The 23,846-nt window shown below is 38.3% G+C and overlaps 1 protein-coding gene across 13 annotated transcripts in view; it reads left to right on the top strand.

Annotated features, from left to right (window-relative positions):
- The window catches only part of ATP2B2 (ATPase plasma membrane Ca2+ transporting 2), a 409,447-nt gene that overhangs the window by 364,369 nt on the left and 21,232 nt on the right, over window positions 1-23,846 (top strand). For all 13 annotated transcript variants that reach the window (XM_051627773.1, XM_051627775.1, XM_051627771.1 and 10 more), the window contains 6 exons: window positions 329-416; window positions 7,358-7,464; window positions 8,195-8,386; window positions 16,378-16,591; window positions 18,865-19,076; window positions 20,205-20,312. In XM_051627773.1, the coding sequence (XP_051483733.1) occupies window positions 329-416; window positions 7,358-7,464; window positions 8,195-8,386; window positions 16,378-16,591; window positions 18,865-19,076; window positions 20,205-20,312 (921 nt within the window). The remainder of the gene's footprint in view (window positions 1-328; window positions 417-7,357; window positions 7,465-8,194; window positions 8,387-16,377; window positions 16,592-18,864; window positions 19,077-20,204; window positions 20,313-23,846) is intronic.

Raw genomic sequence — 23,846 nt, 5'->3', positions numbered from 1 at the left:
CAATATGTTGGAACAGCTTTGAGAAGCTCCACTGTCCTCTATCTAGAGTCATGATTTTGAGTGGAGTTTTCCATAAAGATGGTAAGAAAGGCTGACCAGGTCCTGTGGCAACACCTCCCTGCTGGCCAGCTGAGCTGTGGCCTTTTCTTCTTGCCTTCATTTGCAGCATTGACGGCTGGTGTGATTTTTCTGTGCTTTAGGAGAAAAGTTGCAGGGTCTAAGTAGTGAAGTGAATCATCCGACACGGGGACACAAACACACTTTGCCAATCACAGCCTAGCAGTTTTACTGATTTGGGGTTTTTTGTGTGTGTGTTCCCCTCTTCCAGATTGAGCAAGAGCGGATTGACAAAATCTGGCCAAAGCTTCGAGTGCTCGCCCGCTCGTCGCCCACCGACAAGCACACCTTGGTGAAAGGTACAGGCAGACTACCCTGTGTGTGTGTGATTGATGCCAGAGTTACTGAATTGTGATTGGCACATCATCTGCGTTGTAAAAATATTAACTGTTGCAAATATATCTGAGTTGTTACCTTTAATTGCACATTTATCTGTAAGGCAGGGGAGTTTTCTCAGTCACCAGGTCTCTTGTGTTTGTGTTCTGCCTGAGCCTTTAAATGGAAAACAATGGGGAACTGGTTGGCAGGAATAACAGAAATACTAACAAGATGGCTGGCACGTAGGTGTAGGCAACCTCATATTTGCCTTGTGGGTTTTAGTTGGACCAGAATGAAGCTTTAGCTAGGAAAGGAAAATGTGTGTTTCCTGGTCAGAAAGAAAATATTCTTGAGAAATAGGTTGTTCTTCATATAAACAAGAGGGACCATAGGTTCCATAGTCTTTGCCTATGCTTCTTTATGAAGCAAACAAGAACAAGGTCATTTGGAGTTAAATCAAGTCACTTAAGTGCATCTGTTCTCCCACAGTGATTCTTAAAGAGTATTCCAAGCTAAAAAACTTTCCGTGTTACAGTAGCAGTTATTGGGGATCATGTCACAAGGAACCTGCCCCTTTTAGCATTCCATGAATGGAGAGAGGTATTTGAAGCCAATCCTGTTTTCCTGTAGGCTCACTAACTGTGTGATTTGAATTGGCTTCCTTTAGGTTTCTGGCTGTATTTTCAGAGTCTGGTTTTATCCTATAAAAACTGCACCATAAAAGTGACATCCTCTTACCATCCTGTCTGCAGATGGAATGCTCTATAAAAGAGGGATTTGGTTTCAGTTTTCTTCATAAAGCCTTTTTCATATCTGCAACTCACACTTCCTGATGACTTGAAATGTTACTCTGTTGACTTTGAAGCTCACACTTAAAAGACAGCTGATGGAATCAGAACATTTCTGATGAGGAATGACATAACTTCTGGCCCTGATAAGATGGAGGCCAGAACAGGCGGAAGCCCCATTGGCACGTGGCTGAGTTTCCTGGCTTCCTGAGGAAGAAAGAACTGGATTATTTTGTTAAGGCTCTAGAATGTCTGGAGAGACTCCTCTTGGTGATTGTTGGAGGACAGAATCCAGGTGGTCAGTGACATATTTTCAGCTGATTGGCTACTTAAATAATAGTTTGCATTTGGTAGGAAACACCCATGTCAGGGACAACGGGGGTGCAGGAAGAAAAAAGTTTTTACCATTATGAGTTAGAAGAATATTTTTAAAATACTGCCTGTTTAATCTCTGTCTCATCCTTTTCTAATGTATGTTGTACATAATATAGTATTACATATGTATAATTTATAAAAAATATACATATTTTGGGGGGGTGTGCTGAAAAAGATTTCACCCATATGTGTTCATGATTGAAGAGCTTTGGGGACTGTTGGTTTGGAAAATATAATAATTAGCTCCAGAGATCAGTACTGTAACAGCTGAGGTCTCCTCACCTTCCTGGTGCATGTAAAACACTGTCTTACAGCTTTGAGAGATCCTGACTTGTACAGCCTAATAGTTCATTGTTTCAAAAACACACAACAATTTGTGTTTCATTAAGTGGATTAAATAAGTCTCTTGGGAGTACCCATTGGAATCATTCAAGATTTCCCCTTCAGAGAAAAATGAAATCTTTGCCAGAGAAAATGAAATCAGTAAAGAGCTGAAGAAAAATAAGCAACAAATTATTAAATGTTTTATAGCATATGCACTTTGCCAATCCAAAAGATATTTACTACTACTGAATGCCTTACGTAACTAATACAATTAATGTTTTAAAGATATGACAAGGTCAAATGACAGAGCAACTAAGTATCTAATGAAGGTCAACAACAAGTCTGTGGAAAATCGTGATGGAATTTTTTGGCTGATAATACTCCAAGGGCCATTAAAAGTTACAAGAAACTATTTAAATGTTCACTAGTTTTGGGCCTCTTGTTAAAATGTTATGTTTTTCTCAGACACTTGAGGGATCAAGAGGATTTTCTCTTCTTTGATATATTCTATCTGCTCTAGGGTAAAAACACACATCACAAAATAAACTTTTTTTATATTTAATTTTTAATGACATACAGCTGCTGGAGGGAGTATTTTTTCTCCTTAACGTAGCACAATCCCAGCAAAAGGAATCACTTTTATTTTGCTTTTTTGTTTTCATTACTGCTAGGAGACTAGAGAAAAGACATGGTTCAGCATCTTGGGCTGGGCAGACAGCTTCTCTCAAATATTCATGGCTTTGAAATAGAGGTGGATTGAAAAAAAACAAGTCTAAATGGTTTATCATCCCAACCTATTTCAGTGAAACAAAAATGTCAGGTATCTCAATGCAACTGAAATGTAATTTGTTATGGATTTTACTACATCTATTGGTATTATTTCATATTTTTGATCTGATTTCAAAATATAAGAGGGAAAAATGCATATCATTTACACTGATGTGCCCTTATAACACTATGCTGAAATACTGTCATATTGTTTTCTAAAATACTGTGGGAAGTGTTGAAGGGCAGGTTGGATGGGGCTCTGAGCAACCTGGTCTGGTGGGAGGTGTCCCTGCCCATGCAGGGGGGTTGGAACTGGATGGTCTTTAAGGTCCCTTCCAACTCTTAACCATTCTATGATTCTATAAGCAACTGTTCAGTACTTCTTATCAAAAGGTATAGAGAAAATCAAATAAATATTCAGGTTACCAGTTAAAGAAGCTGTGCTATCCAGTATGTTTGAATTAGACTGGCATTCTTTTCCTGTGATATTAAAAACAACTATTTTCATGTAAGGCTGATTTATTAAAAAGCAGAAAGGGAACTCTAAATAATTAATATTTGTAATAATTACTCTTTATAAATTATTTCAAATATTATTGCATGAAGTGGTATTCCATACATTCATGACCTTAGTAATGTGGACATGTCATGAGACTTGGTAGAATAATAGAAATAGAGAAAAGCTTATTAATTGAAATTCTGAAATTAAGTATCAGCATGTTGCAAATTGCAAGTGGTTTTGATTTCCATGTGAGAGAAAGGTTTAATGTTTTAATTCAAATGAATATGAAGAAATATTCAGAAAGTTGACCTGTCCCACAGTGTAAAAAGTCAGCTCCAGCCAAGCCTTCCCTATAGCAATAGTTTTAAAGGAAGCAGGAGGTATATATTGTATTTGAATCCTAAGTTTTTCTCCTGTGTAAATACCAGTTAGGTCTCTCTACTGTCTGTTAAGAGTAACTTTGTGGGAGGCACTGATGCCTTCAAGGTTCCCCTTTCATATTTCAGTCTTATAAAGTAGATTGGTGGTACCTGCTTAGTATAGAAATCTGTGCATTTTAGCCATGTTCTTTTCTGCCATCCTCAGGCCATCATAGCCTGAACTTCTGGAGCACTATTCACTTAACAATTACCAGTGCTGCTGGAATCTTTTATATAATACTTCTACATTAACCTTCAAAGCTCTATTGCTGCACATACTAACTGAAGTGAATTTAAAGTTTCACTTTCAGACAGATGAAATTCTTGTTAAATTAAAGGGAGTTTCCAAAAGTTTGGAAGTATTAAAAACTAATCTGTGCAGAATATTTATTAACTGCATCTGTGTTTAGCTTGTCAAAGAAATATAAAAGCATGTAAGCATGTGGGATGCCTAAGAACAAAGCTTTCCTTACTCACACAGTAACACCTGAACTGGTGTCCATCTTTGAAGTGCTCTACTGTAGCCAAGTTTTTTCTGTTGGCCTGTTTTGAATGAATCAGTTGAGACAGAAAGAAATACCCAAACAAGGATTTATTTTCTCCCAGAGCCGACAGTTTTGTACTCTAAGGGTGACAATGCAAGTAAGAATTGCTTAATAAAGCAGCATTTATTCTGCAGTAAAGGGAGAACCTGAGGCTGCATTTGATGTCTTTGATCTGAGCCATGGGCACAGATAGCTCCTTGTCAAAGAAGAGGAAGACACACTGTTGGTTAATATTCTTTATATTATTATCCCGAGTGGATCTGATCTAATGCTTGCTTTAATGTTAGATGGGAGGAAGGTGGGAGATACAGGATAATTTTCATTTTCATCTGTGTGTGCAGTGCTGGTGCCTTTTATAGCCAGCTTGTGCATCTAGTGCCCCTCCCGACAGCTGTATGTTGTTCTTATAAATATCATCTTCTCCCTCATCAGAAACAAGCTGCTTGGGCTGAAACACGTAGGCCTTATGAAAGCTACATGAATGCTTCTGAAATTCCTGCAGCATCAGCAGAATCTGTGTGTGGAACACACTCATGTTATGTTCTAGGTGTATTCCTGTGGCTGTTGAATAAAATTCTCTTTGACAGAGCAAAGTTGTGGCTGAACAGCTTAAGATGAAGGAGCAAACCAATGAAACAGCAAAGGCTGTTTTGGGAGGAAGCTTAGCTGAGTTTTAATAATTCCCCTGCCACACCTTGCAGACCTGTGCTTATTGTGAGCATTTAACTGGAGTAAAGCAGCTAATTCTGAAGAGAAGTCCTGGCTGTTAGATGTGAATACTGAAGGGTCTTTTTAGGTCTTCTGAGTGAGTGGAAAGGCCAGTGGATGTTAAAGAACTGGGCATTCTCTTTATTGGCAGCCTGTCAGGTCATGCCTTGTTTTCCTTTCTCACTCCTCACTGAAGCAGTTGCTGTCCACACCTCAGGATGGCAGAGGGGGAACCCTTCCTGGGCATCCCACTTCTCATGGGTCTCCTGACACTCTTCGTAACATTTGTACTTACTGTTTGACTCGGTACTGAAGAAAATTCTTGAGGTGAAACCTTACCACAACCATTATCAGAATGATATCAGAGAAATAATAAAAGAAGTGTGGTTAGGAAGGAGGCAAGTGCTGGAAAGAAGGCAAGCAGTCAGAAATGCAAGGAAAGGGAGGGGAGACACAGATGAGACAGAACATGCAGAATTCAGGGAGCATAAGGATAGCTATGATAAATCTTCTGAATCCCAAATAATCACCACTGCTCCATTTTAGAAATTTGACATACAAGTGGAAGTTCTGCAAAGACCTTCTCTCTTCCTCTGAACAGCTCTGAAATGGATGCCCCTACTATTGTGTCATGCACTGACATTTCTGCTGGCACTTGCCGTGGTCACTGTGATGAAGGTGTGTGGCTGAGGGGCTGATGGGAACCAAGATCATTCTACCTCTATTTTTCCATGACTGCTGATTATGCAGTTACAGAGTGGTTACAGTTCTGTGCTCTGAAGGATGCTGGGCTTATCCCAGCTGCACAGTTTGCTTTTAGGGATTAAAATTACTACTAAACCTTGTGAACAGCCACAAAACCTTGTAAATTATTTAGCTGCATCCAGCAATAGGCTAATGCAGGGCAGTTGGTAGGACTCTCATTGACATTAGAGCACTATTTCTATCTATTAGGAGGTAATTTGTTAGAGCTTCTTCAACTTGATTAGGGTTGTGCTCCCATTTGGAACCCAGAAGTGAGAGGATGCTATATCTACCTGTTTGGAGCAGCTGATGCCATGATGTGTCAGAGATTTTAATGACTTTTTTCATTTTTTTTTTTACAGAAGCTCAAGCTATTAATTTAACATCAAGGGATGTGTTAATAACAAGAAGGGAAGCCCAAGATAAATGCTTTTGACAGTAATGGCAGATGATGTTCCTGTTTATTTAGTAATATCAAAGGCAAATCACCCCAACAAATGCAAAGCTCTAATTATAAGATGTTATCAGAATAATGTGCCAGTTATCTGACTTCATACTGCCCAGCGAAAGTGAATAGGGGTGTTTTTTTCTGGTTTTTGAAAGACTGAAAAATACAGGACACTAAGTGCTTCCATACAATCTTCTGGATGCCTGATAAGCCTGAACCTTGCCAAGAGGCAGCTATTGCTCTGTAATCTGCAATTTCCTATTTCTGGTTAGTTATCTGATACATGAATTATTTTTTTTCCAGAGTAGAATGAAAGCTTTTCACACTGGGTGGTTTTGATAATTGTTTTTAGTGGTTATGACTTTGTGCAAAATGTGTTAGCAAAAGGAATTTTGTTATTTTTCCTCCCAAAGTTATTACCCAACAATCCTGTATTCTGGACTCTCATTCAAATGGACTATGACATGAAAATACAAACAGGAGTGGTGAATGATCCCCATCCTATTAAAAAACAAGGCTGCTTCTGTAACCTTAGAAGAACTCTTGATTCTTTTCCTTACTTTCTCCATGTGCATAAATAGAAAATAACTTCCCTGCAGGCTAGTTGTGTGAAACCTGATTCACTGAGTGATAAGTGCTTTCTTTTCTCCAACAGTCTTAAAATTAAAGTAGAAATTATTTTATTCTGTTTATTAAATTGTTTCACTCCAGAATGTAAATAATTATATCTTCTTAAACATTGTTTGGCAGAATTGAACATGTCTATTAAAACGCTAATTTGGCTTCAGCTAAATAAAATGAATCAATGGCATTTGTTATCTTTAGGTTAAACTGATTACCAGGAGGGATCCCAGTAAAGCAGATATTACAGTTCAGTCCCAGTTTAGGGGAGTTTCAAGCATGAACTTAAAGTCTTTGGCAAATCCTTTCATTGATGTTTAATCAGAGAGCTGGGCTGAAATGGGTTTACTGTGACACATAATTTTAAGTGGTAGAAATCTTCCTAAAGGACATAATGAGCTGCTCTCATTCCCTTTGAAGTCTGTGGAACTTTGTTGATGTTTTGATGATGCAGGATCAGAACTTTCGATGTAAATTCTAGTAGTGGTGTCTCGTAGTGAGTCTCATGTGATGACACTGCTTTCATGTTGTTTTCCTTATAAAACAAATCTATTAAGCCTTGTGTGGTCATATGTAGTGTACATGACACAAACCCTGCTGGATTTTAGAGGGAAGTTCTATCTTGCTCATTAATTCATACATATGTAATATGTATACCCACACATGCTCTCTTTTTGCAGGTATTATTGACAGCACACAGGTGGAACAGAGGCAGGTCGTGGCTGTGACTGGTGATGGCACCAATGATGGACCAGCACTTAAAAAAGCTGATGTTGGCTTTGCAATGGTATCATCTTGAGCATATTTCTTGATGTTTGTGTCAATATAAATGTGCTGTAAGAGGGGGTTTTGTTCATTAAGTATTGAGGAAATTGCTTAGTTTTACTGACTCAGTGAAGCAGTATATCAGAGAGGGTGAGTTGTGTTGCTTCAGAATCCTTCTGTTTACTGTGTTAGTTTCACTGGTATTGCCTATTTTGATGCATTTTTCAGTATTTTGTCTAAGGCAGCTATTGGCTCTGTGCAGAATCCTGTGGCAATACACAAGCATAGACTCTGTTCTTCACAGCACCCGAGTACAATTTTACTCTGGTAAAATCCAAAGATCTTGTCCCAATATACTCTGCCTCTGAAGACATTAATTCACTAGAGTATATACTCAGACATGTAATTCTAATTTTTGTCAGCAATTCTGTTTGTGTATATTAATAAAATACCATCAATGCTAAAAATAAGTCAGAAGATTGCTAGTCATTAAGCTGATAATGTAAAACCCTCAAAACTGTCGTCACATGAATTCCAGTGCTCTCCATCAATTCCCTTTTCTGTGTCCTTATTCACTTTCAAAACTAGGCCAAATCAGCTCTCTTCCTAGCAATTCTCCAATCCAGAGTATACTCAGCAGTCACTCTGCTGGGAAGTCTGTACAACTGTGGACTTGGAATGAGTATGAAGTTGTGTATTCTAACTGTCGGTACTTCCCAGCAGGTAATTATAACCACTGTTACTTTTCCCAGGGTATTGCTGGAACTGATGTTGCAAAGGAAGCCTCAGATATCATCCTTACAGATGACAACTTCAGCAGCATTGTGAAGGCTGTCATGTGGGGCAGGAATGTCTATGACAGTATCTCCAAGTTCCTGCAGTTCCAGCTCACTGTTAACATTGTGGCTGTGATCGTGGCTTTCACTGGAGCATGCATCACCCAGGTAAGGTTCAGTTCAGGTGTTGGTTAAAGTATGAGGCCAAATCCTACCACACTACATTTTTTTTTACTTCTTTTTTTTTTGAGTTATAATGGTGTACATTTGATTATTTCATTGTACAACAGAAAGTGTGCTTTCTGAAAGAATTCTGAGCATCCAGAGTGTGTTAGGATCAAGCTGCTGAATGCTCAATAGCTGTTGACATAAGGAAGTGCACTAATCCATCTTCTGGAATAAATTGTTTTAAGGAGCTGCTAATTTTTGTGCTGCCTCCATACAGATCCCTGGTTTTGTCTATGTATTATTGGCATGACTGAGTCTATGATGGTAGGACAGAAAATGGCAGGGATTGGGAGAATGAAGAGTTTATGTGACTTTGCCTTTTCCTCTCAGTATATTTTACTATTAAATACATATTTCTCGATGGATTATGGAATGGGATTGTTATTTTCAAGAGAGCAGTACTGACACACAAAAGTAATCCCAGCAGGGAAGTTTTTTGACTGATAGAATTATTTTGTTGCTGTCAGGCAATTCCTTTCAATTGCAGATGCAAATAACAAACCAATTAAATTACACACTTGGACTTTAATCCCTCTTTCTCCCTCTACGTTAATCGCTCATTGCAATTCTGGTGTACATGCAACAATGTCTAGATCTTTAACAAAAAGTTAAAAGTAAACCTCTTTTTATAACCTTCAGCTTACTACTTTTGATTAATAACATTAAGTTTCCTTTTTGCTAGAAAGAAACCAGGCTGTCTTTAGTACAGCCCGAGGTTTCCGTCCTTTATTAGAAAATAGCAAAACATGCAGGTTTTAGTGCTGTCAGTCCCTAAAATAATGTATATTTCAGATGCTGCAGACAGGTGCTGTTACACAATGCCTCCTTGGATTGAGACACACTGTGGGAAAGCTGATGCTTCCCTCTCTTGTGCATCATACAGATGCACATACCTGTTTCAGCAGGTAGATTTCACCTCATGCACACCTGAGCAAAACAATGAATAAACCATTAGTTCTACTCCAGGGTAAACTTACACTGTAATAATGGAATTAATACTTGAAACCAGAAACCCAGGTACCTTTACAAAACCATGAGGTCAAACTTCTTCTAAGCCTTGAGTGACATTTAGAGGCCTTTTTTGTGCTGCATATGAGCCTGCAAGCTCCCAGCCAACAGCTGAGGAGCTGCCTTCATTCGGCTCCTCTGAGCTAAGGGCTTGTACTGGGTTGGCTTCCTCAGAGACATCAGAAATGGCTGGTTTTGAAGCAAGTGGCAGTGACCTTAACAAATGAAATAACTATTTCATTCCATACAAAGGAAGCACTGAGACCTCAGTTCACTTGTTTTCTGAGAATTAGTCGTGAGCTGCAAAGTGCTAGATTCCTCCCACACTGCCCCCAGGTCTGGATGGTGCTTTGTTGTCACAGCTGAGCCTGTGCTACGGGACAAAATTACTGATCTTGGATCAGAAGTTGGATAATTTTTCCTTTTCCCCTGGGAAAGGTGTCCAAGCCTGCTGAGGAAATTGTAGCTGTAAAATGATTGTTGCCAGGAAGAGAAGGTTATGTGGCTAAGAACTGAAAGTCTGGCAGGTCAGTCCTCCTGGATTGTTATCAGTGGTACAAAACTGGATAGAAAAAATGCTGACAGCAATGAGGTAGGAATCCCAGCATTGGAACCAAGGCAAGTGCTGCCTTTCAGGACCTTTTTAATTGATATTCCTGCACTGCCTACTAACATTTATTTAAGGTGAGTGTGGTTAGTGTCCAGCATTTTTTCATTTGCTTTGTAAAAGCAAGAAGGGAAATATATTGTTTGTTATTGAAGGAATTTCTATTTTATTCTTGAAGAGGTTAAACATTACTGAAACAGGACAAAAAGGGTATTTTAAACCAAGCCTAAATGCATGTGTAGTGGTCAGTGCAAGCATGTCCCTCTGACTTATTTCAGAGCTTTCTTTATCCTTTGGATCATTCCATTGGCTTCTAGAAGGATTTGGATCAGGCCAAATGTGTTTGCATTGCCTCAGCAGTCTGTAAGAACATCCCTTAGCCTGCCAAGTCTGTTGTCCCTGTTTACAGGTTTTAATGTACACTTCCTAGGATTCCCACATTTCTGCCCAATAGATTCTTACGCAATTCCTTAATTTGGCAGTAAAAATGCAAATCCAAAGGAAGAGATCTGAAAGGAGCTACAACTGAAAATGTAGCAAAAAGGCAGCAGTTATTTCCAGTGCAGTTTTGTTGACACTCAGTGGCCTGACTGCTGATGCTCTCAAGTAGCTCTCAGTTCTGCCTCATTGAACACTCTTGTGTTACGACTGAACATCATTAAGGCTTTGACTCCAAGCCTGTAAGCCAGTGGAAGGGCATTATGTTTGTTTGGCTGGGAAGCTTTACTAAAATTACTCTTGAGAACATACTGTACCCTCTGGTTGCTACGAAAATAGCTCTAGCACAAAATGCAGGACTAGACTAAAAAGTCTTGCATACAACAGGCTAGATGCACACATGTAAAACCACAAAACTGTGTACAAGTCTTAAATTACTATTTTGACTGAAGCATTTAAGTTCTTAAAGAAATGAAGCTAAAATCCATAGTTCCCAAAAGGCAGCACAGCTTTCTGTGACCTTCAAAATGAACGCAAAGAAGGTCCACATTGGACTGAACTGTACTTGGCTTTTAGGTAGTCAGTGTGGCTTTCTTTGACACGCAGACAGTTTAGCCCACAGTTAATATTCAGGTTAGTGATTATTACACAGGCTACCCTTTTGCTGAGGTTTCATCAAATCTAGAATGAGAAAAAAATTATATCTAGGTAGTAACATTTACTTTACTCTTCTTAACGTCACCTCTCAAAAAATCTGTTCTGCAATTCAGACCCAGCATACTGGGACCCTTTGAGTATGAAGCTTCTTTACACTTACCTACCCTTTTTGGTGTTTCTACTGTTTGTGCTTAAAGGAGCTACGAAGATAATAAAATCTTTATTTTGGCTAATTTAACACTTGGCTTGTTGGCTTTGCAACTGAAGAGACTTATTTTTATTTTACCTCAAATCTACAGTTGCACCAGTGTGTGTGTAAATATGTTTGTGCTCATATCACTGCTGGACTCCTAGTGAAACCACAGCAGCTCTGTATTAATGAGAGGATCTGACTGTGGGAGCCAGATTGTGAGTGAAACTAGATCTCCAAGGAGCACCTAGAGAGTTCTTTGCCAAGTAGGAGCTGATTTGTTTGGCCCAGAGAATCTTACGAGTGCCATGGAGAGGCTTAAGAAAAATATGAACCTATGACCATTAGTGGTCATTTCAAGAATCTGCTGCTTTTTTCTCAAGTACAGAAATAAAATCGGTGTCCTTGTCAATTCCATTTCAGGGAACTACTGATTACCTTAATTCTGTTAATTTTAAGCAAATATTATTTAATGAATTGTCTACCCAGTGATCACCTGAGGAAGATGCTGCTATTAGAGAGAATAATTATCATAGCTACTGTTTCTGCTTTGTCCTGGTTTGCTGTTTAAATAGATGTGTAACTACATGTATAAAGTGTGTGTGACCCTACATGCTACTCCAGTGTTGAACAGGGATTACAAAGGAGTAGCAGTGGGCTATTAAAGATGTTATTACGCAGACTAAACAGGACCAATGTAAACGGTCTTTTGCTGTTCTCTGTCCCGAGTCCCAGCACAAAGTCATGTTGAGGTGACAAAAATCATATTCTAAGCAGCATGGGAATGGCAAGTACAGTGTCACCTGGTGGCAAGCTTGGTGTGACTGCTGCTGAAACTGAGCTGCCCCTCACGGGCATGTCACTTCCCCTGGGGCCCGTTTCAGTTCACAGCAGCTCAATGTGTAAGACAAGAGTTCTGAATTTTCAGCTGCTAATGAACTTCTGTGATTCTGTACTTACGTGAAACACCGTGAGCTCTGGGTTGTACAAGCCAACAAAGCTTCAAGAAGTTTCTGATTAAAAGCTGAAAACAGACCACTCAATCTGTGGCTGCACAGGTGCTCTTGTTTTGTGTCCAGGGTGTGCAGAGCACCCCCAGGGAGGTCACAACTCTTGTTTCTGCTAGTCCCAGGTCAGTGCAGTTTGGGTGGCACAGTGCAGCTGAGCTGCATTAATTCACCTTATCTTCCAGCTAAGCTAATTCATTCACCTCTTGTCTCCTCTCTGTGTGCCCAATGCACACTTTTAAGATGATCAGGGTGTGGTTATCTTGACCAGTTTGCACAGAATTGTCTTTTGTGTTTAGCAACCATTAGGTTGCTAAGTCTCAGGTTAAACCTGGATTTATGAGATATAAACTCTTATATTCTGGCTTAATTCTCTGAATAAAACTTTTGCAAAGCCATCGAACGACTCAGAGTTCTTCTTTGGAGCTCTGCCTACAATTACTGTGAATTTTGTACTTCAAATGAGTCACTGCTCCACATTTCTAGGTGCCATATAGAGTTCTATACGTGCCTTACAAAGCCAGGAAGCTCGTCCTATTCCCTGTCCCCAGCATAATACACAGTACCAAGAAAATATCAGGTCATTATATTTGGAGCTGTTAAAATAATTTGGGTATGTACAACATAAAGATTTAAAAATGCAGTTTAGTCAAATGAAAACAGTTTTTTACTGGAACTCTAAAGCTAGCAGGTTTCTACCTCTGCCAAATTCTGTCTATGCCTCCAACTGTTGAGGCAATGTAACTATCCAAAAAAGGCTGCATTAAAGAGAGAGAGAGGCTGTTTTAACATTTTGGATTATGATTATTTTTCTCATACTTTGAGAAAGACAGTTTTAGCAGGCATTAGGAAATGAAAGCAGTGACTCTATAGGGCATTATGTTTGGAAAATTACATGTTAATTAAAAAGCACTGTAGCAGTGAACTAGTGTATGAATCACTTATTGTTTTTAAAAATCTTGCTCAAAAAGTGAGGATGATCTATACTTACATGTATAAGGCAGTAATTTACATGGTTATGTTTTACTGCAGAACTCTATTTGGCAAATCCTAAAATAATAGCATTGGCAAATTTGAAAAAGCTATAGTATAAAGTTGAAGTATGCACTGTTTAGCTTTGTTTTGGGCAGGCTTAGAGGCAGGGAAATAAAATGGAGATGCCACTTCTATACAATTAGTAGGCAGTGTGATCTAGGAGCACAATCCAGGGCTTGAGGGGTTTTTTGCATTAATATACATAATATTAACCTACCAGAAATGCTTGTATTTATGAATCTGTGCATGTGTTCTGTGACAAGTGGGAGTAAAGAGGTGAAGGTGAAAATACCTTTTTATTCCCTTACAGCTTGTCATCTAAATCAAAAGTAACAAGCTCCAAAATTTGTGAGGCTCTGCATGTCACAAAAGATTTGTAGTTTATTTCCAGCCGTTGGTGATTTGTACTTTTAAATGTTTCCAAGATGAAGTGTAACATCACTTGATTTAAGGGACATTTTCCTTTTACCTCTAGGCAAATGCTAACCTATTCCAAGGTCAAGTGGAAAGGAATTTGACAAATAAGTGGTGATTTTAGGTGGTTTGCAATTTCAACAGCTTTCATCCCCAAGGTTTTCAGAAAGTGAATTAAGAATTATTAGCTAGTCAGTTAGTGGCTAACATGGAGTGAAAAGAACGTTCAATTTGCATCCCACTTGCCTAAGCGACTGAAATCTGTAATGGAAGACTTAGCTCCTTAGCTGATATGTATTTTCCTCAGTTTCCACCAACTAATCAGAAATCAGATGTAGTTGCAGTGGAAATTTCATTCCACTGCCTGCCCGGACTAATGTGTATTTAATGTTTTGGCTTCAGCTTAGAATGAGCTTTCACACTTGACTGAACAGTGTAGCACTGCCAATAATAGATAATTATTAGAGGCACCATAGCCACCCAAGGTGATTGGCAGTGTGAAATGGTGAGAACATGCTGTTGCCAAAACTGATGGCTGCCAGTTACAGTTGTGTGATTTAGAGACTGAAAGGATCTGACTTTTCGTTATGCTAGGAATACCTCAGACTCTGATAGACACCTGAATATTGGACTGTGGTTATTAAACATAACAGACAAATTCAGCTTTATTGACATAGAAGTCAGCGCATGAAGAAGAAAATGTTTGGGTTGTTTTGTTTTTTTTCCAGAAAAACTTAATAACTAGACAGGTAAAACAGTAGAAAGCATGTTTTCCTTTTTCTCTAGATACTGTGTCTGAATTCAAGGTCTCTGAGCCCTACCAACAAATTTCTTTGAGTGCAAATACCCTCCTTGTTTGAGCCATTAGTATTAATAAAAATAAATGAGGTCTCAGACTGAAAGCAAGTTTGTCCTGATTGCTTTCAGTTTTACAGCCACCTCTAGAGACAAAGACTTTTCCTGTTTCTGCAGCTGCATATCAAGGGAGTGAACTGAACTCTCCAGATAAGCCCAGTTAATGCAACCCATAACCAAGAGGTCCAGAATCTCCTAGGCTAATCTTCCTCCCTTCCCTGTTGTTGCCAACCAGTAAGACTCAGAAACAGTAGGCTACTTTTCTCCATCCTTCTGAATAAGTAAAAAATTAGTATTTTTAATAAAAACTATCAAGGTTTGTCTAAATATAAGGGTGTTAAAAATATGTTTTCAAGAGGAAATAATATTTTATCTCAAGGGAGATCCACAAGAGACAAAAAACACTTACCCTTGTTCTGCGTATGTCTTTGGCATACTGAATGGATATGGGGTCTCATGATATTTCATTTACAATGAACATTTAATCCTTTGAAGAAAAAGGCAGAGTTCATAAGGTGTTTTTAGTGGCTTTGATAAGGCTTGTATGCTGTTCCATACATGTCTTTGTCCCCCTGCTGCAGCACCGTGTAATGCATAAAAATAGCCCTCTGATATCCTACCTTTCACACTGTAAATAAAATCCCTTCTGTTACAAAATTTCTCATACTGATTCCTTATTATTTTTTCAGATCTGTTTTTCTAATTAAAACCATCTATTTGAAACACAAAAAAAACCCCCTTAGTAATGCTGCCCATTTTCAATGCAGTCTAAAGGCACAGGAGGTTGTTAGGTACAATAAAGGAACCTACTTTGTTTTTCCTGATAGGGCTCCTTGAAGCAATTGCATCTATCTATAACAGTCATCTAGAGCTCTCCTGAGATCTGTCTTAGTTTGCTTTATTTATTTATTTTGGGGTTCTTTTGGGGTTTGTTGGGTTTTTTTTTTTTTAACATCATCTAAAGCCCTCTGTAATATGACCATAGACTCTTGAATTTAGTGAGGAGAGAGCTCCTTCTAGTGGTTAGCGATCTACTTCAGAAAAGAAATGCCTCATCCTGACAACCAGGAATGTTGTGGGTTTGTTTTTTTTCTTTCCAGTTCTGTAGTTTCAAATATTCTACCCTGTTACCAGTAAAATAATAAAAGATTTTATTTTGCACATTTGACATAGTTTGATGAGCTTTTTGTATCAGGTATTTTCAGGTCTTATTTAAGTAAGATGTATTAAAGTAACTCAGTAATTGTTCATAATTTTTGAATAATTTCAAGATATTGCTGAAAAAAAAATAGTAAAATGAAATGCTACTTTTAAAATCGTTTTAATACAATTTTTCTTCTAGGAAAGAAACTCCTGCTTGTATTACCTAGTTACCCAAATTCATCTGAAAATTTAAGCATGATGCATGAAATAACAGGGTATAGTGAAACATAAATTGTTGATGTGATGCTTTATTAAAAAAATGGTGTGTGATTGTAAATATTCCTGATTTAAATGACTGGAGAGAAAGACATTCTCTTTGCCCAGATGACTGTTTCCTGTGATGTTCTGGTCTTGCCTAAGAAAGGTCATGGCAGGTCAGACCAAAGTTCCACATATTTCCATGCCCTGTCTCCAACATCACTTGCAGCCACGCAGGAAGAAATGAAATCACAGCAAATGACCTGACAGCAACTATTTTTCTAGAAAATATGTAACTTTCTAATTTCTCTCTCCACAGGACTCTCCTCTAAAAGCTGTACAGATGTTGTGGGTCAACCTCATTATGGACACCTTTGCCTCCCTTGCTTTGGCCACTGAGCCCCCAACAGAGGCTCTGCTGCTAAGGAAGCCATATGGCAGGAACAAGCCCCTCATCTCCCGTACCATGATGAAGAACATTCTGGGCCATGCTGTTTATCAGCTTACTCTTATCTTCACACTTCTTTTTGTCGGTAAGAAACTTTGTTAGGCTTCTTGCTTAGTTTAGAAGCATCCAGGTCTTACGGCCTGACATATCAAAATGCTTTAAATGTAACCAATTTGTTCACATCTCTTGAGTCTGCTGTGGTTGAACAGCTAGCAGGACCCAGCTGTTAAATGGGGTCAGGAGGGGAAGCAGAACAGAGGCATTTAGTCACCTTCTGTATGTTGTTTGCAGTGCAAAGGGCCTCAGTGAGCTTTTTTCCTCTCCTAACAAAATGTAGGTTTGGGCTTTGGCAAAAGCTTATGTTAAAATATAGTACAGAGGTTTACATTTTCATAAGAGTATCTAGCCTGCTTCTTCTATACTCACATTTCATTTTGGAGACCTGTCGTGTTTAGTAAGCAGGCAATAACAAATGAAAATAAAAAAACACCCCAACAAGAAAAATCTAGCTCTATTTTACCAGTAATCTGGAGAAGCTCTGATAGGGAGCCAAAGTGTTTGCCATAGTCAAGAAGTAGTGCTGATCTTACGTAGTATAGAGAAGCAAGTAATCAGTATTAAGTGATACAAGTCACACTCTGTTTTGACATTTAATATCTAGAATGTATATTAAAAGGGGGGAGAAATCTAATTTATTAGATTAGTGGATGTTTCTTCAGGCCTTGCTAGTAATGGATGCTTTTTATAAGTTGTATTTTGGAGAGGGGATGGGAAGGAGGAGGACTGTTTCTTGCTGCAGGCAAAGTAGAGGCTAATAATAGATTCTGTTGCTCTACAATGACTGAACTTGCTCAAAGGACTGATAATGTTATCAATTGGGTATTGTGTTCTTGTCACTGTCACCACTGCAAAATTCCATGTGTTATCTCCGGGTTTTTTTCTTTATACACAGACTTAATATAAGCTCTAAATGTAAATGTATGATTCTTAGAAATTTTTTGAGCTGTCTTGTGAAAGTCGTGCTGCACCTTACCAACAGCTTTGCCAGCTTGTTTGGAACTCTGAAAGGAGGTGATGGCCTGTTTACAATGGAGCTATTTAACCAGAGTGGTTGCCAGGTTTTTGAAGAGAGATGGTCTGCAATATTGTTAGGCTGACAGTGTATTTTGAGAATGTCTGGCAAGTCTAAGGAAATTGTAATTTCAGATTGTCTGAAACAGGTGTTAGAATCATAGAATCCCCGAATGGTTTGGGTTGGAAGGGACCTTAAAGATCATCTAGTTCCAACCACCTGCATGGGCAGGGACACCTCCCACCAGCCCAGGTTGCTCCAAGCCCCATCCAACCTGCCCTTCAACACTGCTGGGGTGGGGCAGCCACAGCTTCTCTGGGCAACCTGGGCCTGGGTCTCACTACCCTCACAGTAAAGGTATTGGTGATTCATGTGATACACATCTTGAAATTCCAAATTAATGCGAATTACTTATATTTTGATAACTAACATTCAATTTTTGGTAGATAGAGGCTGGTACATTAAATTTTCCTACTTTTTCTACGATGTGGCAACATATACATTGTGTTTGAACATTCAGCAATGCCTTTGAGGTATCAGCACATCAGAAATCCAGAAGTCACTGTCTAGTTCTCTCAAGCTATAGTATAAAAAAAACAAACTGAACCTCAGCAACTAGACATAATAAACCTTAAGTTTATGTACTCAAAATTTTGGAACATGTTCGGAAATAAAAACTAGTTATGGGTTTAAGCACTGCCATTACACCACAGCAGCGTGTTCTGCTTTGCTGGTTAAGAGGTGCAATGCAGTAACAGAGACTTAAGGACAGGTGCTCTCACTAAGGAAAGTATTATTCATATATATGTGTTTGTGGTGGTTTGAATGAAAGCAAATAGACCTGATGTGTGTGTCTATCTGTAAAAGATAATTTTATATCTCTTTCCTTTCATTAATATTTCCTTTATCATTTCTATGTAGTAAGGGAAATGTTTTCCAATACAGTTTCCAATGTTTCCATACAGTTAATGGCCTCAGGTGCTCAGTCCACAAGAAAGAATTGAATTCTTAGAATAATTACTACTTTGTTAGAGGAAGAGTACTACCGAAAACTATTTGTGTTGGTATACTGAGTTATTAGATCAAACTCATCATTTGAAAAGCTTCCTGCTTAGGAAGTTTAGATGCCTTTTGCTCACTGGTGTCCTGTCTGTATTATAGTAAGTGCAGAGAGAAAGCTGCTAAAGGAGAGCACAGGAAGCAACTACCTAAAGCAAACAAGGGAAATAGAAATTTGTTTGATGAATATATTATAGTGGAAACTTTTTTTTTTGTCTCATACCTAGGTGAGAAAATGTTTAAGATTGACAGTGGGAGGAATGCTCCACTTCACTCTCCTCCTTCAGAGCATTACACCATTATCTTCAACACCTTTGTCATGATGCAGCTTTTCAATGAAATCAACGCACGAAAAATCCATGGTGAAAGAAATGTCTTTGATGGCATCTTCAGAAATCCTATTTTTTGCACTATTGTACTGGGTACCTTTGCTATTCAGGTAATGATTTAGGCAAGGATTAGTAACCCATGATCAGAAATTGACCTTGAGGGTTTTTTTCTGTGTGGTATTGTTTTGGTTTTTTAAATCTAAATCTGTAGGAAGCACACTGAATAGGAAAGCAGGGTTCACATATTTTCTCTATCAGTACAGTGTCAGTAATGGAAAATTATTTTACTTAATTTTAGTGTTATTTTGGGTCTTAAAGTGGACAAATTACTTGAAACTTCTGTTTTGCAGCCTTTGACAGTTTAAGTCTCTAGCTTGTGGTTTCAGGTCCCTGGTTTTGCAACAGCACTGCTAACTAAAAAATATCAATAATATCTGACTTTCAGTTAGCAAAACTTTCTCAGTCTAACCAGGCTTAGGAACTTCTTCACGTTCTCTGTGTTTTGGTTATCCTGCTGCAAGGTGGGTGGTTTTCCTACCTGCTCTCTCCAACAGAACTAGATTTTGGTATACTATCAGTCTATCCATGGTAACGTGTCTGTCAGTGTACAATAAAATGTTAATTAGAGGGGAAAAAGTCTTCCATGCAGTCGAGACTCTAAAATTACATCAGGTTCAACATATTTCCAGCTAAAAATACTTAGGAACTGGGAGAATAGATGGAAAGTCCTGTTTTCTTTCTTCCTGGGCACTCATCTATGACCATTGTCAGAAGCCTCCATCTAAACTAGTGTGGTTTTTTCTGGCCTTTAATTCAGGGTGCATAAGTTTGTGTGGTTTGATATTTAATGACTGAGATTCTGCAGCTTTTGCTGGATGGGTTCAAAAAAATGTACTTCTGGAAGCATAACTCAGTGCCACCTAACTGGGTCAAATGACATATATGGAATATAAGATAGTGTTTTGATTTTGGATGCTCTTTAGATTCAGTCCACTGAGCATGAGATTGTTAATAATACATTTGACTAGTCTGCAGGTAAAATATGTTGGAATCAAACTGGCAGAGCTGTAATACATAAAAAGACAAAGTAGAATTTCAAGTATAAGATGAAAAAGTTATTTTGTTGGGGTTTTGTTTGTGGGGTTTTTTTGGGGGGTGGGGCTTTTTAGGGGTAGTCTTTTGCTTTCTTTTTAACCCAGAAAATTTTTACTTCCTTTCTTCTCTGCTTTTCTTTGTAGATAGTAATTGTCCAGTTTGGAGGAAAACCATTTAGCTGTTCCCCCCTGCAGCTTGACCAGTGGATGTGGTGTGTATTTATTGGATTAGGAGAACTTGTGTGGGGTCAGGTAAGCGTTCAGGAACATGCAGATTTCCTTCTTTTGCTTTTATAAACCAACCAAGATCTGATATTGTTCATAATCCTACTGTACTGTTGTTTCCTTGATCTCTCTCAGTGTCATATTTAGCACACACTGAAATACAGGGTGCTCTCTAAGTACTTCAAGAATAGATGCAGTAGCAAGGATAATTTATCCCACTGTTCCTTTTGATTTTCTGTTAATGTTCATATCTTTTCTTTCCCTAAGCAGGGCGTGCTATCTCCAAGGTCTTCTTCAGTTAGGCTTTTTCATGAAAGACACTTGATTCATAACTGAGTCATAACAAAAAAAAAGTATAGTAAGGGCTACTGCACCTTCCCAGTAGGGAAGGTACCCAGTGCAGCAGCTGTGTTCAGCCTAGGCAAATTTCAGAAAGTGAAAAGGAAGTTCCAGGTTTATGGCAACCCCCTGGTTCCCTTGCTGAAACTGCCAGTTTATCAATCCACGGTAGCCTTGTTAGTGGCACAGGGCTAAGTCCAGTGCACTTCACAGATGCCCCCAGTGATCCTCCATCCTGCTTCTGTGTGCCAAGGATGGAAAAGGGGATGAGGAAAAAAGGGATTTTTTCCTATAATAGTTGCAGAAAAGGGCAGCTAAATTAATGTGTCATTTTTAAATTCTGCCACAACCTGTGTCATCATTAGCTAATACAAAATTATATCTGTAGATGTAAGAGCAAGTGTTCAACAAGATACTTAAACAAGTGATGGTCTGTCAGGAATTAGTAATAGTGATACAAGCAGTATTGTTAAAATGCTACATTATTCTTTATGTAGAAAAACATCTTGCAAAGTTAATATTAATGCTATTTTTTCATCTCTGAATGCATTGTTAATGTCCTTAAGTTGATGCCACCTGACACAGTTTAAAAAAAAAAGGGAAAGATGTGGTTAATGTTTTGCCTCTTGATGTGAAGACACGTGTAGATCACCTAGTTTGCCACTATGAAGAAACAGGCAAGAAATTGCCAGCTGCAATTAAATACTGAAATGGTTCTGATGGGATAATAAAGAAGAGATGCTAGCTGTCCAAACTGATTATTTGTATCTTATAGAAAAAAATAATTTTCTGGACAGTTGGGCCTCAGATTTTTTTTTTTTTTTTAAAGGAATAAGCTCAGAGTCACGACAGCTTTTGATGCACATGTTGCTGGAGACCACTACTAGGTTGTTATCATGTAATCATTACCTGAAGATGGGATTTGGTTAATGACCTCACAGAGGGAAAACCTAAAATCAGTTTGATAATTCTTAGAAAGAAAATATTTCTTTTCAACTGATTGGAAAATACCGACTTTGGGAGTGGGAAAGAAGAGCAGAGAAAGGGAGAAAAATCCTAGCAGTTTTATTAGATCATTCAGCTGTGAAGAATTTCCCACAGCCTTTGATAACTGTATTCTTTGGCTTCTAAATTTTGTTCTGCATGTCTATGACATAGCCACTGAAGGCTAAGAATAATATCAGGATCTGTTCTCAATTTAAAGATGGGCATAGTTGTCCAAGCCTTATCATGAGAGCCTAGCCGTTGAATTAAAACTGGGATTGGAATACCTCAACAATTTTATTGCTGAAAAAGTATAATTTTGCCTAAAGCAAATACAGAGGGGGGAAAAAAAAATCTTTGTGGTCAGTATTTTGTGACCCAAAAAGAAAAACACAAGCTACAAAAAAAGCATTCTTTAGATTATTTACAATCTGTGGCAAGTCCTCTCTTCATGGAGCTGTACATAAGCACAGATTCTTTGCCTTTAGAAGAGGTGCTTCTCTTCCTTAGCCTTTCCTCTCCTGCTATGTCTAATTCTAGTTCAGCACAAAATGGATTTGTTATTCCTTTGTTTTATCACAGTCTCCTGAACCTGCTGTTCTTGCGAACCACTAAAACCAATCAAGATTTTCAAGCTTAGATGTTAAACTTGGTACTTCAGGTCATTTAAGGTGCGATTTCTAGGAAGCCAACCTCAGATGCTTTGAGGGACAGTTTTCTAAAAGGTGTCCCTCATCACTTCCTAAAACCAAGTCTTTCCAAAATATTTTGTGTTACATTCCCAGAATTACTGATCACTTTTGAAAATCGCAATCATTTTCCTGGGAATAATATTTAGTTCCTTAAGCTACACCCAGTCTGTTGAGTCTGCCATTACCTGAACTGGGCAGGTGTCTGCAGATATGGAAAACAAAATGACCAAACAAAAAGACTTGTGAACACCCTAAGAAAAGAACTAAAGCACAATCTATCAGCCTGGCTGAGAGAGGTCATGAAGGAGAGGTATGTTCCATCACACAGAATCACTACCCAATACAGTTGTCTCTATGTGTACTGTCTTCCAAGTACTTAATCACCATCAGTTTCCTCAGATACCAAACAATCTCAAGTAGCTTCTTTCTGTAGAGTGCTGGCATTAGAGTGTTTTGAAAGCTGGGAAGCTGAAGGAGTTTCAGTAAGTATTTAAATGACTAGCACTTACCTTCGCTTTTTTCTTCTGTTCTGTCTTGTGTCACACCGGTCCATTAATTTTCCAAGTTTATATCTTGTTTTCCAAACCCCGAAATGCTTTTAAAAAAAGTTCTGTGGTAGTGTAGGAACTGGGTTGTTGTTGGGGTTTTTTTATGTTTCTTTGTAATCAAAGCAGAGGTGTGGATCATGAAGTTCAAGACCCTTAGCAAGCTTGTTCATTTTAATCCAGAAAATATTTGGGGCTTTTTCATGTGTCTTCCCTATATCCATCCCAGTCTTCCAAAACTGTAAGATACATCCTCACCAACTTCCTGCAACAGCTTGATTCAAGCTCCATCTTTCACATATTTGGCCTTCAGAAGGGTGATTGCTCACTGCTGAAATAAAAGACAAAAAAGAAAATTGCAGCACTATTTTTTGTAAATGTTTACTACTGGCTAATAGTTAACTTTGTGGAGATGATTTTTTTTTAAGCACTCAATATGTTTTAGGCAGTGTCTTGTTTAAATAGCCATCTGCTCATTTTTTAATTCAAGCTGACAGAAGAAATCAAAGAGAAAATGACTGCCCAAGAGAGTAACACTGGCATGTATTTAAAATAATACTGTTGTAACATAGTCTAACTACAGTATTTGCAAATTTTTTAAGATTATTAGCCATCTTCTGTGTTAATTATTTCCAAGGACCATTTGGTGGACAAACAGAATAAGAAGAGGGGCTGAGTTAAGCAGAATTTATTAGTAATAAGGAGACAGAGTAGGAGGGAGCCCTGTAAAAAGTCTGACAGGCAGCCAGTCAAACCCACACCTTTCAGAAGCCTCATTTTTGATAAAAGCTGAGAAAAGCTTTTCAAATTGCTGAAACAAAGGGAAGCTGAATACACGGAGATGTGAAGTGTGAGGAGATTTATAAGCGTGAGATGCAGCTAATTTTCAGCTCACATTAATATACATTAGATAATGATCAGTCATTAGAATATCATCATTAGCAATGCCCAAACTCTTAATTGCAGAAGTATCAGTCTTCCTAAGTTTTCTTTAAATAATT

Source organism: Apus apus, chromosome 9, assembly GCF_020740795.1.
Source record: "Apus apus isolate bApuApu2 chromosome 9, bApuApu2.pri.cur, whole genome shotgun sequence".
NCBI classification, from domain to species: domain Eukaryota; kingdom Metazoa; phylum Chordata; class Aves; order Apodiformes; family Apodidae; genus Apus; species Apus apus.
Note: the sequence above shows the minus strand (reverse complement) of the source record. Positions and strands in the feature narration are given on the sequence as shown.